Below are 16,919 nucleotides of genomic sequence, written 5' to 3' on the forward strand. Positions count from 1 at the left end.
TCATCTATAAATTATGGCCAGAGGACCAGGTCCTGGGGCAGCACGTCACCCGGGTAGATGGCTTCCTCTTCCCAGCTACCCACGTACAGGGTTGCGTAACTAACCTATGTTCATACATTTGATGTAAGACACTATATCTCAGATATTATTGGTCACGCTGATGGGTTAACCCCTTAATCACCGCCAATACGCCTTTTAAGGGCGCCCGTTAAGGGTACTTATTCCTCAGCACTACTTTTTAGTGGCGCTGAGAAGGTTATAGCACCCCCCAGCATCAGAAAATTTGTGATGTCTCGGCTACCGGGGGTACCTGAGACCCCGGGGAACATGATTCCAGTGTTGCGATCCATGGCAACGCCCCAAAAATAGTCAGATTTCCCATTTATTTCTCTCTCCTCTGATATGATCTAGCACATCTGATGAGAGAGAAATGGAGTTCCCCCGATCCCCCCTGTACCTGCGATGTCCCCCGATCCCTCCGACTGTGTCCTCCAGCCCTCGGCGTCAACTTTCGGGAATAAAATTGCATGCACATGCATAGTGCACCCGCCAAGATCTGCCGGCCAGCACCCGGCAACAATAGGAAATTTCTCCTATTGGTTTATTTTGATCACTGTGATAGACCATATCACTGTGATCAAAATTAAAAAATAGTAAATCAACCCCCCCCTTTATTTACCCCGTTAGTTAGGTAAAAATAATAAAATAAAAATAATGTATTTTTTTTCCATTAGGGTTATGGTTGCTGTTACAGCTAGGGTTAGGGTTGGGCTAGGGTTAGGGTTATGGTTGGGGTTAGGGTTGGCGCTAGGGTTAGGGATGTGCTAGGGTTAGGGCTGGGGTTAGGGTTAGAGCTAGGGTTTGGTTAGGGTTGGGACTAGGGTTAGAGCCAGTGCTGGGGTTGGGGCTGGGGTTAGGGTTGTGGTGTTGTTAGGGTTGGGATTAAGGTTAGGGGTGTCTTGTGGTTATGGCTGGGGCTAGGGCTGTGTTAGGGTTAATGTTATAATTGGAGGGTTTCCACTGTTTAGGTAGGGGTCTCCAAACGCTACATGGCACCAGCCATTGATTACAGCCAATTTTGCATTCAAAAAGTCAAACGGTGCTCCCTCCATTCTGTGCCCTGCCATGCGCACAACCAGTGGTTTTCCCCCACATATGGGGTATCGGCGTACTCAGGAGAAATTGCACAACACATTTTGTGGTCCATTTTGTCCTGATACCCTTGTAAAAAATAAAAAAGTTTGGTTCCAAAGTAAATTTATTGTGAAAAAAAGTAAAAACGTTAATTTTTTCCTTCCACATTGCTTTAGTTTTCGTAAAGCACCTGAAGGGTTAATAAACTTCTTGAATGTGAGGTGGTCCCTAAAAAAATGGTTTTGTAAATTTTGCTGGAAAAATAAGAAATCTCTGGTCAAATTTTAACCCTTATAACGTTCTAACACAGAATAATTATGTTGCCAAAATTGTGCTGATGTAAAGTAGACATGTGGGAAATGTTATTTATTAACTATTTTGTGCGATATGACTCTCTGATTTAAGGGCACAAAAATTAAAATTTTGAAAATTGCAAAATATTTGCCAAATTTCTATTTTTTTCATAAATAAACGCAAGTCACATCAAATAAATTTTACCACTAACATGAACAACAGTACGTCCTGAAAAAAACATTGTCAGAATCAGTGGGATCCGTTGAAGTGTTGCAGAGCTATAACCTCATAAAGTGGCAGTGGCCAGAATTGTAAAAATTGGCTTGGTCATTAATTACCAAATTGGCTCTGTCACTTAGGCTAAGTGCACACGTAGCAGAAAATTTCTGCTCAAAAACCTGACTCCCTTCCCAGAAACCACACCTATTTTGTCTTCGCGTTTTCCGCGCGTTTTCGTCGTTTTTGATGCGTTTTTTTCCGGCACGTTTTCAAAACGCATTGAACTAGCCAGAAACGCGGAAAAATCCACGAAAGTAATGAGCATGCTGCGTGTTTTACCGCGATGCGTTTTTTTCGCGGTAAAAAACGCATCAATATGCACAAAAAGTGCAAAATGCATAGAAATTAATGGGAAGCTTATTTTTAGCGGTTTTATAGCGGTTTTATTGGCAAAACCGCTAAAAATACCGCTAAAAAAATGCTGTGTGTGAACATAGCCTTAGGGGTTAAAAAGAGTTTTGTGTATCTTAGGGAGGTGGTAGAATATTGCTATCCTAGGATGTTGAATATTATTAAATGCAACTTCTTCTTTATTCAAAATAACTGATTGTAATCCTCTATTAATTAAAACCTTTATTTTTAGCTTGAAGGCACATTTTGGATAATTTTTCATTACCTTATACTGTATTTTTCGGACTATAAGACACGCTGGACCATAAGAAGCAGGTTTTAGAGGAGGAAATTAGAAAAAAAATTGAAGCAAAGTATGTGGTCAATTCTGTACTAATATCCCTTATCCTGGTATATATATCTTCCCAATCCAGATATACATGGTCCCCTCATCCCCATCCTGGTATGCATGGTCCCCTCATCCCCATCCTGGTATGCATGGCCCCCTCATCCCCTATCCTAGAATGCATGGCCCCCTCATCCCCATCTTGGTATCCATGGCCCCTTCATCCCTACCATAGCATGCAGAACCTTCCTCATCCCCATCCTGGTATGCATGGCCCCCTCATCCTCATCCTGGTATGCATGGCCCCTCATCCCCTATCCTAGAATGCATGGCCCCCTCATCCCCATCTTGGTATCCGTGGCCCCCTCATCCCTACCATAACATGCAGAACCTTCCTCATCCCCATCCTGGTATGCATGGCCCCCTCATCCTCATCCTGGTATGCATGGCCCCCTCATCCCCTATCCTAGAATGCATGGCCCCCTCATCCCCATCTTGGTATCCATGGCACCCTCATCCCTACCCTAGCATGCAGATCCTCCTCATCCCTACCCTGGTATGCATGGCTCCCTCATCCCTATCCTCTTATGCATGGTCCCCTCAACCCTATCCTGGTTTGCATGCCACCTCAACCCTATCCTGGTATGCATGGCCTCCTCATCCCTATCCTTCTATGCAAGGCCTCATCATCCCTATCCTGGCATGCATGGCCCCCTCATCCCTATCCTAGTATACAAGCACCCATCCTTGGCCTGATATGCATGGTTCCATCCCCATTCTGGTATGCAGGGCCCCCCCATCCCCATCCTGGTATGCATGGCCCCATCAGAAAAATATCTAAAAAACATAAGCCATAATACTTACCTTCCCTGCACTCCCTCGCAGCATCCTGTTCCAATGCCAGCAGCTTATTTATGCTTTTAAGCAGTGCATAGCAGTGACGTCATACGCTGCTTACAAGCCGAGGACAGCTGCCAGAATACTCACTGTTCCCCTTGCCGGGACTATGGGCGTGAGCAGCAGTGAATATTCAATGATCTTTAATAGCGGGCACAGTGTTAGCCATAGTCGTCGCCTTCCTGCAGCTGCTGAGCATTCACCTGTGACTGCTACTAAAGGAAATGAATATTCACTGCTATCCACCCCCATAGGAGCGCAGAACAGTGAATATTCATTCTCTTTTTAATAGCGGTCACACGTGATCACCTAGCAGCTGCAGGAAGCCGGCTGCTGCTACTGTGCTACTTGGCAACCACATGGACTAGGAATCGTACCCACTGAAGGCCTGCTCTCCTTTCACCATGGGTATAACGCTACTCAGACAACACATGGTGACAATAAAACCGTGTGACAATACATTATTGAACCAGAAAACAGGCAAATAACACATAGAACAGTCCCAGCAAAATACCCCAAAATGGTGCACATGAGGGTGTGTGCACACGTTGCGGATTCTGCTGCGCATTTTTCCATGCAGATTGGTCTACGCATTTCTTCTTGTGTAGAGCAAGACACGGAGGGGGGAGCAGTTGAATAAGCCCCGCCCAGCTGACCGGACCGTGGCAGTTTACATACATCTGAACCGATATAAAAAAGGTATTTAGGCATGAAAGGTGCGGGGTCAGGGGGAAGCAAAAGTACTAAGAGCATCCTTATGTGACACACAATTGAATGATATCATTATAGGATAGCTCAAAAAAGGGGTGACAGATTCCCTTTAAGGCCCCGTCACACACAAGCGAGATCGCTAGCGAGATCGCTGATTTTGTGACACATCAGCGATCTTGCCAGTGATCTCGCTGTGTATGACACGCATCAGCGACCGGCCCCCCCGTCTGGTATTGCTGATCATGCAGGAATGTCCTGGGCCATTTTTTGATCGTTAGTCTCCCGCTGGCCAGCACGCATCGCTGCATGTGGCAGTGGGAGAACAACGATCAGCGAGCTCCCAGCGCTGTAAGCAGAAGCTGGGAGCTCGTATCCAAGGTAAATATCGGGTAACTAAGCGCACGTGTCATTTAGTTACCGCTGTGTACCTTGGATACCTGCGTGCTCGCGCTGGGAGCTGGTATCCAAGGTACACAGTGGGTAACTAAGTGCCGCGCGCTTAGTTACCCGATATTTACCTTGGATACCAGCGTCCAACACGAGCACGCAGGTATCCAAGGTACACAGCGGGTAACTAAATAACACGTGCGCTTAGTTACCCGATATTTACCTTGGATACCAGCGCTGGTGAAATCTGCCTGTTTGGCAGCTCACCAGCGATCCTGACAAGGTCGTATCGTTGTTGGGATCGCTGGTGCATCGTTATGTGTGACGGGGCCTTTACTTATATGGAACAAGAAAAGAGTAAGATAATAATCTTAGATATTTACATAGAATCCTACTGTGCCTCATGGGGCACAGTCTATACTCCTAGAATGTGCGATGTTCTGCATTATATGTGGTTTAGAGAAGGTTACCGGTAGGACCTTATGGAAAGGATTTTACTCCTCAGTATTATTTAAACTGGGAGGCTCTTATATTATATATGTCTGGCCATCCTGTAAGAGGTGGTCATTAGCTTCATGTGGTGAGATCTTTTACTGGGACTCAGGCCAAATATCAATTTCCTTTACTATTTAAATATTAATGATTTTCATCCACTTCAATTCATGAAGAGGTGACAGTGCTTTTCCCCTTTACAGGGTGCACTTAATCTGCAAGGGACGTATTTACTCAAAGAAGGTCCTTATATTTTCAAAGGAAGGCAGTACATGTAAAGCCTTCGTTTATACCCGTAGGGCTTCTCGTATTAAAACGAAAAATGCATTTTGCCTCCAATGGTAGCAAACTTTTATCCAAGTCGCCCTTTCTAGGGCCCAAAATGACATGTCTGATTCTTCAAACCTTTATACCAAGGGGAATTTGATGATGACAGGTTCTCATGTGGGAGAATTGGGGAGTATCCAATTCTGTATTGATAGAACTATGTTCCTGGGAGAGTGGAAATTGAGATGGTGTATTATCAACGTCTGATGTTAAGTGGATAGAGAACATTTCCTCTGATATCGCAGTAGCAGACGGACTGACTTCAATTTCATCTAAGGTTTCAAAAACTGTATCGGTCCTCCAACATTCTAGTATTACATCCCGTCCAATTTCTGATGTCTTGTTTTTGGACAATTTCATTTTCCATGCTTTGTATTCTTTTTCTAATATTTCTGGATAGATTCATATTTTCAGGATGATTTTTATATGGTCTTAATTTGCCATATACTGTAGATATCTTATTCTTACTATCCATCAATTGTTTTTTCCTCTTCTCACTGACAAAAAAAAAGGTTTTAAACATAGCATCCCATTCAGTCAGGGTGACTTTATCACCTGTTTCTCCAGATAGGGATTTGTCTACTGACAGCCCCTTTGGTATGCTATCACAAGCCAATTAGCGTTTAAGAGTTGAACACCATGATCCACTAGTTCATCCTATGAGGTTTATTAGACTGTGAACTGTCATTGTCCTGGTGAATAATTCAATATTTTTACAGAACTTTCCATTTGTACAGACATTTTAAGTAGAAAAATATTAAATTCAAGGATATTTTATTCAAAAATAATTGTTTTTTGTCTTAGCAGATGACTGTACCAGGGGATCAGAGGGACAGTTGATATCTTCAGATTTTAAATTAGATGATCTTAATATCACACAGGATACAATTGAAGTGAATACTCCAGATATACCATCATCCCTTCAGAGCAAAGATCTGTCATCTGATTCTATGAAACAGGTCCTGTCTTCTGATTCATTACTAACTACTAAGGAAAATCAAAGTAACAATATAAGTGTTAAAAAACAAATTGCTCCTAAAGCAAAAAAGCCATTTTCATGTTCAGAATATGGAAATAGTTTTCCACTTGAAAAGTCTTTTCTTAAACATAAAGAAAATCACACAGCAGAGAAAATATTTTCTTGTTCCATGTGTGAAAAATGTTTTAACCATAAATCACAACTTGTTAGACACCAGAGAATTCACACAGGGAAGAAGCCTTTTAGATGTTCAGAATGTGGGAAATGTTTTACACAGAAATCAACTCTAGTTAGACATTGGAGAACTCACACAGGGGAGAAGCCATTTTCATGTTCAGAATGTGGGAAATGTTTTACAAATAAATCAACTCTTGTTACACATCAGAGAACTCACACAGGGGAGAAGCCATTTTTCTGTTCAGAATGTGGGAAATGTTTTACAAATAAAATGGGTATTGTCAAACATCAGAGAACTCACACAGGGGCAAAGCCATTTTCCTGTTCAGAATGTGGGAAAAGGTTTACAGAGAAAGCAACTCTTGTTACACATCAGAGAACTCACACAGGGGAGAAGCCATTTTCATGTTCAGAATGTGGAAAACGTTTTAACCAGAAATCAGCTTTTGTTAAACATCAGAGAACTCACACAGGGGAGAAGCCATTTTCATGTTCAGAATGTGGAAAATGTTTTAACCAGAAATCAGCTTTTGTTGAACATCAGACAACTCACACAGGGGAGAAGCCATTTTCATGTTCAGAATGTGGAAAATGTTTTAACCAGAAATCAGCTTTTGTTAAACATCAGAGAACTCACACAGGGGAGAAGCCATTTTCATGTTCAGAATGTGGAAAATGTTTTAACCAGAAATCATGTTTTGTTAAACATCAGAGAACTCACACAGGGGAGAAGCCATTTTTATGTTCAGTATGTGGGAAATGTTTTACAATACAATCTAATGTTATTATACATCAAAGAACTCACACAGGGGAGAAGCCATTTTCCTGTTCAGAATGTGGGAAATGTTTTACAGAGAAAGCAACTCTTGTTAGACATCAGAGAACTCATACAGGGGAGAAGCCATTTTCCTGTTCAGAATGTGTTAAATGTTTTACAAGTAAAATGGGTCTTATCAAACATCAGAGAACTCACACAGGGGAGAAGCCATTTTCATGTTCAGACTGTGGGAAATGTTTTACAAATAAATCATCTCTTGTTAAACATCAGAGAACTCACACAGGGGAGAAGCCATTTTCATGTTCAGACTGTGGGAAATGTTTTACAAATAAATCATCTCTTGTTACACATCAGAGAACTCACACAGGGGAGAAGCCTTTTTCATGTTCAGAATGTGGGAAATGTTTTAATCAGAAATCACATCTTGTTAAACACCAGAGATATCACACAGGGGAGAAGCCATTTTCCTGTTCATAATGTGGGAAATGTTATACAGAGACAGCAACTCTTGTTAAACATGAGAGAACTCACACAAGGGAGAAGCAATTTTCATGTTCAGAATGTGGGAAATGTTTTGCAAATAAATCATCTCGTTACACATGTAGGGGGTGAAGTAGGATGTCCCCGTACGATCACCCCTTTAAGAAGTTCTATGTATATATGTTATTATTTGATGTGTACAATGCTAATGGTACTGCTACACGAGTACGTGTATTACCGCATGACTAATTGGTACTGCCACATTACTGTATATATGTGTTACCATGCTTATAAGATTGTAATATATTGCGTTGTATTATGTTCTGTATATTAATGTATAGATTAGGGTAAGCTGTGCATCCTTGGGGTTCATTAGAGGAGGGCACTATTAGTATAGAGTTCCTAGATAGGGGTAAGTGTAGTTCTGTAGTGGGCCATTAGATGGGGGTATACTAATGGGTCTTGTTAGGTATAGCTATAGAAAGTTCACATAGGGTTAACTGTCGGAGGAGCAGCTATGGGTTAAGCAAGTGTAGGAGATAGGAACAGTTCAGAAGGGCAAGGACGCCCGAAGTGTCCACAAGGGCTCTAAGTCCAGGACGCCAAAGCAGCTACACAACGTTTTGAAGAAAAGCACAGTCAGACGGGTGCTGGATAAACCAGAGCACCCGAGAAATTGCAGTTTATGACAGCAGCAGGAACGGGAAGGAATACGTGGTCCAAAAGTCGTGAAGGATGCAGAATATTCACCATGTGAAAGATCTTAAATAGGGCTGAAGCTTGCAAATCCGGGGTTAAAACGGATGAATGGGATCCCCTATGTCCAGAGGCCCTACAGGAGTGATGCTGTGGTACCATCCAGGGGCCTACTACTCCATAATGTGTGTGAGGACAAAGAAAGCAGGAAAGGAAAAGTAGAGGAGGAAAGCTGTGTGGACTGTAATGTAACTGATGTGTCTGGGACCGATGAAGAAAAAAGTAAAATCGTTTGTTTGGCATCTGAACCAGTATCTATGTCCGTTATTTCTACCCTGTGCACAGAAGCTGAGTGCAGGTGCTGTGCCGCACTGCAGTGAAATTCCTGATGGTAAACCAGAACCCTGAACAGGTACGTCAGTAGAAGCTGACAATTTTTCTGTGAGAAGAGGCCGGGACACCAAGGCCCTGGTGTCCTCGGCCATGACTACCATCCTGGCCCCTTCTTACACACATCAGAGAACTCACACAGGGGAGAAGCCTTTTTCATGTTCAGAATGTGTGAAATGTTTTACAAATAAAAGGGGTCTTATCAAACATCAGAGATCTCACACATTGGAGAAGCCATTTTCATGTTCAGAATGTGGGCTGTTGTGAACTCATTTTCTGGTTTACCTCTGGCTTCTGGTGAGGGGGATGGAGCTGGCTGTGCTGACAGAGGGGTCGTGAGTTCTCTATCTGGACTCCCTCTGTTGGTGACAAGAGGTAATGAAGCTTATCTAAATGGCAGAGACCTGCCACCTGAGGAGGAGGACTGCGATTGGACATCAGGAGTCTGTGATTGGATTTAAGGCAGCCGACTCCCTATTTTCTTGCTGGTGATTTCTTCTGCCTGGGGCTTCTGGTTTCCAGTTTGGTTCCTGCCTTCTCAAGCTAAGTTTTTGCTCTGCTATTGTTCATTTGAGTTTCTGTCTGGTTTACTTAGTGTTATGATTGAGTCACCGAGGAGGAAAAAACAAAACACAAGCTCAGCCCAGAAAATCAGAGATGTTGGAAACTAGCAGATTGCAGACCCCTAATCCTCTCACACAACTAGCAGTAGCCGTGGAGTGTTCCTACGGTGATCCTAGACACCTCGTCACCGCCGGAGATCTAAATAAGCCTAAAGAGAGAAAAGGGAAAAACTGACTGCCCCAGAGCAGACCCCAAAGCAATAGGCAGCCTCCAACATATAATGACGGTGAAGCAAGATGAAAACACTAACACAGATAGAAAGATAGGTTGAGCAAACGATGGGGCCCAAGCTAACTAAAAAGGACAGGACAGAAAAGCTGCTGTCTGCAATCCGAGAAAACCCTGCTAAAAATATAACCAACACAACTGATAAGCAAAAAGGACCCTGAAGTCACTAGACTTCAAACCCTATATCAGCACTCAGAATATTCTGAAAGCAGAGCAAAAGAGAACACTGATCAAGGAATAAGAATCCAGCACACCCCCGGCCGGGGATGGCTGAACTCAAAAAACAAGGTAAACAAAACCAAAACTAATAAGTTCAATAGCAGAGCAAAAACTTATCTTTGGGAAGCAGGAATCAGACTGGTCTCCAAGAATCCAGCAGAGAAATCACCAGCAACTCAGAAGGGCGTCGGCTGCCTTATATCCAGTCTGAAATTCCTGTTACCCAGTCACAATCCACCAGATCAGGTGTTTGGTTTCTTTCATCCAAATCAGCCTCACTACCTTCCTTCACCAGAAGAGGGAGATCCTCGGACACAAAAGGTGAATGAACAGATGAGCTCACAACACTTGTTTTTTGTGTTCAGCCAGCCCCGGCTGGGGCTGTGCTGAATTCCCATTTTTGTCTCTGATTATTTCAGTTTGTTTTTGTCCCTGATCAGTTGATCTCTTTTGCTCTGTCTTCAGAATATACCTGAGTGCTGATATAGGGAATTGAAGTCTAGCGACTTCAGGGCTTTTTACTATTAGATGTTTTGGACATCTTTTTGGCAGGGTTTTTGCGTGATTGCAGACAGCAGCTTTCCTTTCCCATCCTTTCTAGTTAGTGTGGGCCCCATCGTTTGCTCAACCTGTCTTTCTATCTGTGTTTGTGTTTTCATCTTGTTTCACCGACAATATATGTTGGGGGCTGTCTATTGCTTTGGAGTCTGCTCTGGGGCAGTTTAGATTTTCCCTTTTCTTTCTTTAGGCTTATTTAGTTCTCCGGCCGTGACGAGGTATCTAGGACCATCGTAGGTACGCTCCACGGCTACTGCTAGTTGTGTGGATAGGATCAGGGGTCTGCAATCCGCTAGTTACCAACCTCTCCGGTTTTCTGGGCTTAGCTTGCTTTTTGTTTTTCCTCCTCGGTGACTCATTCATAACAGTGGGCAATACACTCTGATGAAGGAGACAGCAGTATCTCCGTAAAGCGAAAGGGAAAGTACGAACCTTTGGGACTCCGTACACGAGCAACGAGTGACGTCACACGCTGACTAGTCCTATACGCGGCACAAACCACATCTGGTGAGTCACCGGCCGGGGCTCCCTGCTTTGAAGTGTGCTGCTGCGAACTTTTGAGACTTCTTTCCACCAACTCGTGCAAGTATCTTCCCTATACCAATGGAAATGTAGATGTAAAGTATTTCCCACAAGGATACCTACTTGTGTTACAAGTTTAACACCATTCTTCAGTATTTGCAAGCATCAATGTAAAGAAACAGACACTGTATAGAACTGACACAAGATTAAATGCTACTTTATTTTTGTTGTCCTGTGGCTAAGGCAACACGAAGATCAAAACTGTGCACGATTATTGAACTGTGACTATTAAAGAGTTGTCACTACTCACTACAAAGGTGGTTTAACTAAAATCAACAAAACGTATTACTGTATATGGACAACTCCATTAACAATTGGTCTTCGTAAATAACGAACTGTGCTTTCCTACAGTGGTATTCACTTTATCAACTACAGCTATTGAATTACAAATTTTTCATTGCATGGTGTATGATGTTTAACTATATGCATTTGTTGTTTTGAATATATCCTTTTTTATTGCAATTTGCTATGCAAGACTAACCATTGAATTTAAAAGCAGGCATTTGCACAATTGATGGGGATTAGTGTGGATGGTATCGTATAGGACTAAATACCGCACTTGTTCACAGTATATAGCGCAGAGACGTTTTTTCATTTTAATTTTAATCTCATTAGTAATACACCACCATGGGTGTTTTTCTTTATCTTGTACAGCTTTTTTATATATCTGTCTTTGCACATGTATCCCTTTGCCTAGATGTCCTATAGATGTGAATAGCGCGTGTAACAATATCTAAATTCTTGTTTCTAATGAAAAGTTTTAGTTGCCTCTTGTTTCTGTGACATCAAAAAGTTTTCCTTTTACTGCTACACATAATTAATGCATAAAAGTTTCAGTACTTTGAAGCATTGTTATTTTTGCAAATACAAAATGCAGAATATTTTGTTATGCCAATTTCCTGATATTATTATTATTATGCATTTATATAGCGCCATTTATTCCATGGCTGTTATGAATGAGTCACCGTAGGAGGCAAAAACAGAAATACTAGCTAAGTACAGAAGACCAGAGAAGTTGGCAGCTATCGGATTGCAGACCCCTGAATCTAACAACAACGAACAGTAGCCGTGGGGGGTTCCTACGGTGCCCTAGACCCCTCGATCACAGCCGGAGAACTAAATAGCTTAAAGACAGAAAAGGGAAATCTAAACTGCCCCAGAGCAGACCCCAAAGCAATAGGCAGCCCCCAACATATAATGACGGTGAAGCGAGATGGAAAAACACTCACACAGACAGAAAGATAGGCTGAGCAAAAGATGGGGCCCAAGCTAACTAAATAGGATAGAATAGGAAGGCTGCTGTCTACAATCTGCCAAAACCCTCTCAAAAACAAGAGCCAACAGACTGATAGGGAAAAAGCCCTGAAGACGCTAGGCTTCAAAAAGACTATATCAGTACTCTGGTATTATCTGAAGACAGAGCAAAAAGGAATTCAGCTCACCCAGCAGGGAAAGGCAGAAATCCAGACAAACAAGGCAAAACAAAACCAAAACACAAATGCAAAAAGTAGAGCAGAAAACTTAGCTTTTGAGGAGCAGGAATCAGACTGGTCTCCAAGAATCCCTCAGAGAAATCACCTGCAAGGCAGAAGGGCGTCGGCTGTCTTATATCCAGTCAGCGATCCCAGTCATCCAGTCATCATCATTCTGCTCAGGTGCTTTGTAAACAGCCTCACTACCTTCCTTCACCAGAAGAGGGAGTTCATCAGACCTCAATGGTGAAGGGGAAAACGAACTCACAACAGTACCTCCCCCTTGAGGAGGGGTCACCGAACCCTCATCCACGCCACCAGGGTGATCAGGGTGAGCCCGATGAAAGGCACGCACCAATCTTTTGGCATGAATATCAGAGGCAGAGACCCAGGAATTATCCTCCTGACCATAACCCTTCCACTTAACCAAATACTGGAGTCTCCGTCTAGCCAGACGGGAATCCAGTATCTTCTCTACCTCATATTCCATGTTACCTTCAACTAATACCGGGTCCGGAGGTGCCACCCCAGGAACAACTGGTTCAACAAACCTCTTCAACAAGGACTTATGAAACACATTATGAATTTTAAATGTGACAGGAAGAGCCAAACGAAAAGAGACCGGATTAATAATCTCCAAAATCTTGTAAGGTCCAATAAATCTAGGCTTAAACTTAGGAGAAGCCACCTTCATAGCGATATTTTTTGATGATAACCAAACCATATCACCAACCTTAAACTGGGGACCAATGGTCCTATGTCGGTTGGAAAACCGCTGGGCCTTTTCCTGGGAGAGAGATAACTTATCCACCACTTGGTCCCAGATCTGGTGCATTCTCTCCACCACAGTGTCAACACCTGGGCAGGCCGAAGGCTCCACCTGCCCTGAAGAAAATCGAGGATGAAACCCAAAGTTACAAAAAAAAGGTGACATCAAAGTGGCAGAACTAGCTCTATTATTTAAAGCAAATTCGGCCAAGGGCAAAAATGAAACCCAATCATCCTGTTCAGCGGAAATAAAACATCTCAAATACGACTCCAAGTTCTGGTTTGTTCTCTCCGTCTGCCCATTGGTCTGAGGGTGAAAAGCAGAGGAGAAGGACAACTGAATTCCCAGCTTGGAACAGAAAGTCCTCCAAAATCTAGACACAAATTGAACTCCTCTGTCAGATACAATGTTCTCAGGAATCCCGTGCAAGCGAACCACCTGTTGCAAAAACAGGGGCACCAACTCAGAGGAAGATGGCAACTTAGGGAGTGGTACAAGATGAACCATCTTAGAGAACCTATCACAAATCACCCAAATAAGTCATTCTCTGCGAGACAGGCATATCAGAGATGAAATCCATTGAAATATGGGTCCATGGCCTCCTGGGGACCGGCAAAGGCATCAACAACCCACAAGAGCGAGAACAAGGTTTAGACCGGGAGCAAGTCCCACAGGACTGCACAAAATTCCTGACATCACGAGACAAGGCTGGCCACCAAAAAGACCGACTCACCAGATCTCTAGTACCAAAAATACCTGGATGACCAGCCAATGCAGAGCAATGAACTTCAGACATCACTCTCTTCTTCCACTGGTCAGGAACATACAACTTTCCACTGGGACAACGCTCAGGTTTGTCCTCCTGGAACTCTTCCAGAGCACGTCTCAAATCGGGCGAGATGGCAGAAAGAACTACCCCTTCGCCTAAGATGGTAGCAGGCTTGGTCACCACAGGAGAATCAGCAAAGCTCCTAGAGAGGGCGTCTGCCTTGACATTCTTAGTGCCAGGAAGAAAAGAGACCACAAAATCAAAACGTGTAAATAACAAGGCCCACCTAGCCTGTCTAAGGTTCAAGCGTTTGGCCGACTCGAGGTAAATCAAATTCTTGTGGTCAGTGAGGACCACGACTTGGTGTTTAGCTCCCTCCAACCAATGTCTCCACTCCTCAAATGCCCATTTCATGGCTAACAGTTCCCGATTCCCCACATCATAGTTACGTTCAGATGGAGAGAACATTCGAGGAAAAGAAAGCACAGGGATTCATTTTAGATGTTACGGGATCCTTTTGGGACAAAACCGCTCCTGCACCAATCTCAGAAGCGTCCACCTCTACCTGGAACGGGAGTGAGACATCAGGTTGCCGCAAAACCGGGGCAGAAGTGAATCTTCGCTTCAGCTCCTGAAAGGAAGAAACAGCTTCCGGAGACCAATTCAACACATCAGCACCCTTTTTTAGTCAGATCAGTCAATGGCTTGGCAATACTAGAAAATTTTGCTATAAATTTCCGATAAAAATTAGCAAAACCCAAAAACTTCTGGAGGGCCTTCAAAGAAGTGGGCTGAACCCAATCATGAATGGCCTGTACCTTGGCCGGGTCCATTTCAATAGTTGACGAGACAAAATAAATCCCAAAAATGAAATCCTCTGTACCCCAAAAAGGCATTTCGATCCTTTGACATACAGGGAATTCTCTCTCAAGATCTGGAACACAGTCCGAACATGTTCCACATAAGAATCCCAGTCCTTGGAGAAGATCAAAATATCATCCAGATAGTAATCAAAAATGTATCCACAAAGTCTCGGAAAATATCGTTCATGAAGCACTGAAAGACAGAAGGGGCATTAGTGAGCCCAAAAGGCATCACCAGGTACTCAAAATGTCCCTCCGGAGTATTAAACGCCGTCTTCCTTTCATCCCCCTTCTTAATGCGGATAAGATTATACGCCCCCCTGAGGTCAAGCTTGGTAAACCAGCAAGCACCTTTAACTCTGGAGAATAGATCCGAAATCAGGGGTAACGGGTACTGATATTTAATAGTAATTTTGTTGAGGGCACGATAATCAATACAAGGCCTTAATGAACCATCCTTTTTGCCCACGAAAAAAAAACCGGCACCTAAGGGTGAAGAGGATGGTCTAATATGACCCTTTTCCAACGCCTCCTTAATATAGGATCGCATAGCCTCGTGCTCGGGTACAGATAAATTGAAGAGCCGACCCTTAGGAAATTTACACCCCGGGCTCAGTTCAATAGCACAGTCATAACTCCTATGAGGAGGCAAAGACGCAGACTCATTCTCACTAAATACATCATAAAACTCTGCCAAATAGTCAGGAACATCATGCGACTGAGGAGAGGTGGAAAAAACCGGAGCCTCATTAAGGGCACACAGACAACCCCAACTCACCACAGACACAGATTTCCAATCCAAAACTGGATTATGAATTTGCAACCAGGGAAACCCCAGAACAATGGTATCATGCAAATTATGCAACACCAAAAATCTGCAATTTTCTTGATGGTCTGGGGCGGCCCGCATTACCACCTGGGTCCAAAACTGAGGTTTATTTTTCGCCAAAGGAGTAGCATCATTCCCCCTCAAAGGGATAGGCGTCCGCAGAGGTGTCATCGGAAATCCACAATGTTTAGCAAAATCCAAGTCCATTAGATTCAGGGCTGCTCCCGAATCCACAAAAGCCTTGGCGGAAAATGTGGACAGGGAGCAGATCAGAGTAATTGCCAGAAGAAACTTAGGTTGAACACCACCCACAGAAAACGTGTGTGCAAAACGTTTCTCTCGTTTAGGACAGACAGAAATAATGTGCGAGGCATCTCCACAAAAAAAACACAGCTTATTACGCCTTCTGAACTCCTGACGTTGCTCCCTGGACAAAACTCTATCACATTGCATAGGTTCAGACACTTGTTCAACAGGTGGCAACACCTCTCGTGCAATCCTGCGTTCACGTAAACGCCGATCAACCAGAATGGCTAATAACATAGAATCGTCAAGACCAGAGGGAACAGGAAATCCCACCATAGTATCTTTTACGGCTTCTGACAAACCCTTCCGAAAGAGAGCTGCCAAAGTATTATCATTCCAGGTAGTAAGGACAGCCCACTTTCGGAATTTTTGACAGTACAATTCTGCAGAATCTCGACCCTGGCTCAATGCCAACAGGGTCTTTTCAGCCTGATCAATAGCATTAGGTTCGTCGTACAACAACCCCAAGGCTTGAAAAAATGCGTTCACATTAGTCAGAATAGGATCATCTGGTTTCAAAGAAAACGCCCAATCCTGGGGATCGCCACGCAGCAAAGAGATGACAATTTTAACCTGCTGCGCGGAGCTCCCTGACGAGTTAGGCTTCAAGTAAAAAAATAATTTACAATTATTTTTGAAATTCAAAAATTTAGACCGATCCCCAAAAAACACATCCGGAGTAGGGATCTTTGGTTCAGCAGCATGTGAATGAGCAAGGTAGGCGGAAATTCCCCGCACTTCCGCAGCGAGCTGCTCCACACGATCAGACAATTGCTTTATGTCCATTGAGAGAAAAAAAAATTCCCCCTACGGCCTCAAAGATATAGAGGAAAAAATATACACACTTTTTTTTTTTTCTTTTTCTTTTACAATTCTTTCCTGCTATTGAGTACCCTAGGATCTGCAGTATGGCGGGTGATTCTGTTATGAATGAGTCACCGTAGGAGGCAAAAACAGAAATACTAGCTAAGTACAGAAGACCAGAGAAGTTGGCAGCTATCGG

At 43.3% G+C, this 16,919-nt stretch overlaps 1 protein-coding gene across 1 annotated transcript in view; it reads left to right on the plus strand.

Moving 5' to 3' along the window:
* The window catches only part of LOC141094179 (uncharacterized), a 287,422-nt gene that overhangs the window by 34,213 nt on the left and 236,290 nt on the right, over positions 1-16,919 (plus strand). Inside the window, 1 exon segment of the mRNA XM_073579939.1 lies at positions 6,002-6,156. Within this exon segment, the coding sequence (XP_073436040.1) occupies positions 6,002-6,156 (155 nt within the window).

This window comes from Dendrobates tinctorius, unplaced genomic scaffold (genome assembly GCF_039654945.1).
Source record: "Dendrobates tinctorius isolate UK_male_01 unplaced genomic scaffold, ASM3965494v1 ptg000063l, whole genome shotgun sequence".
In the NCBI taxonomy this organism is placed as follows: domain Eukaryota; kingdom Metazoa; phylum Chordata; class Amphibia; order Anura; family Dendrobatidae; genus Dendrobates; species Dendrobates tinctorius.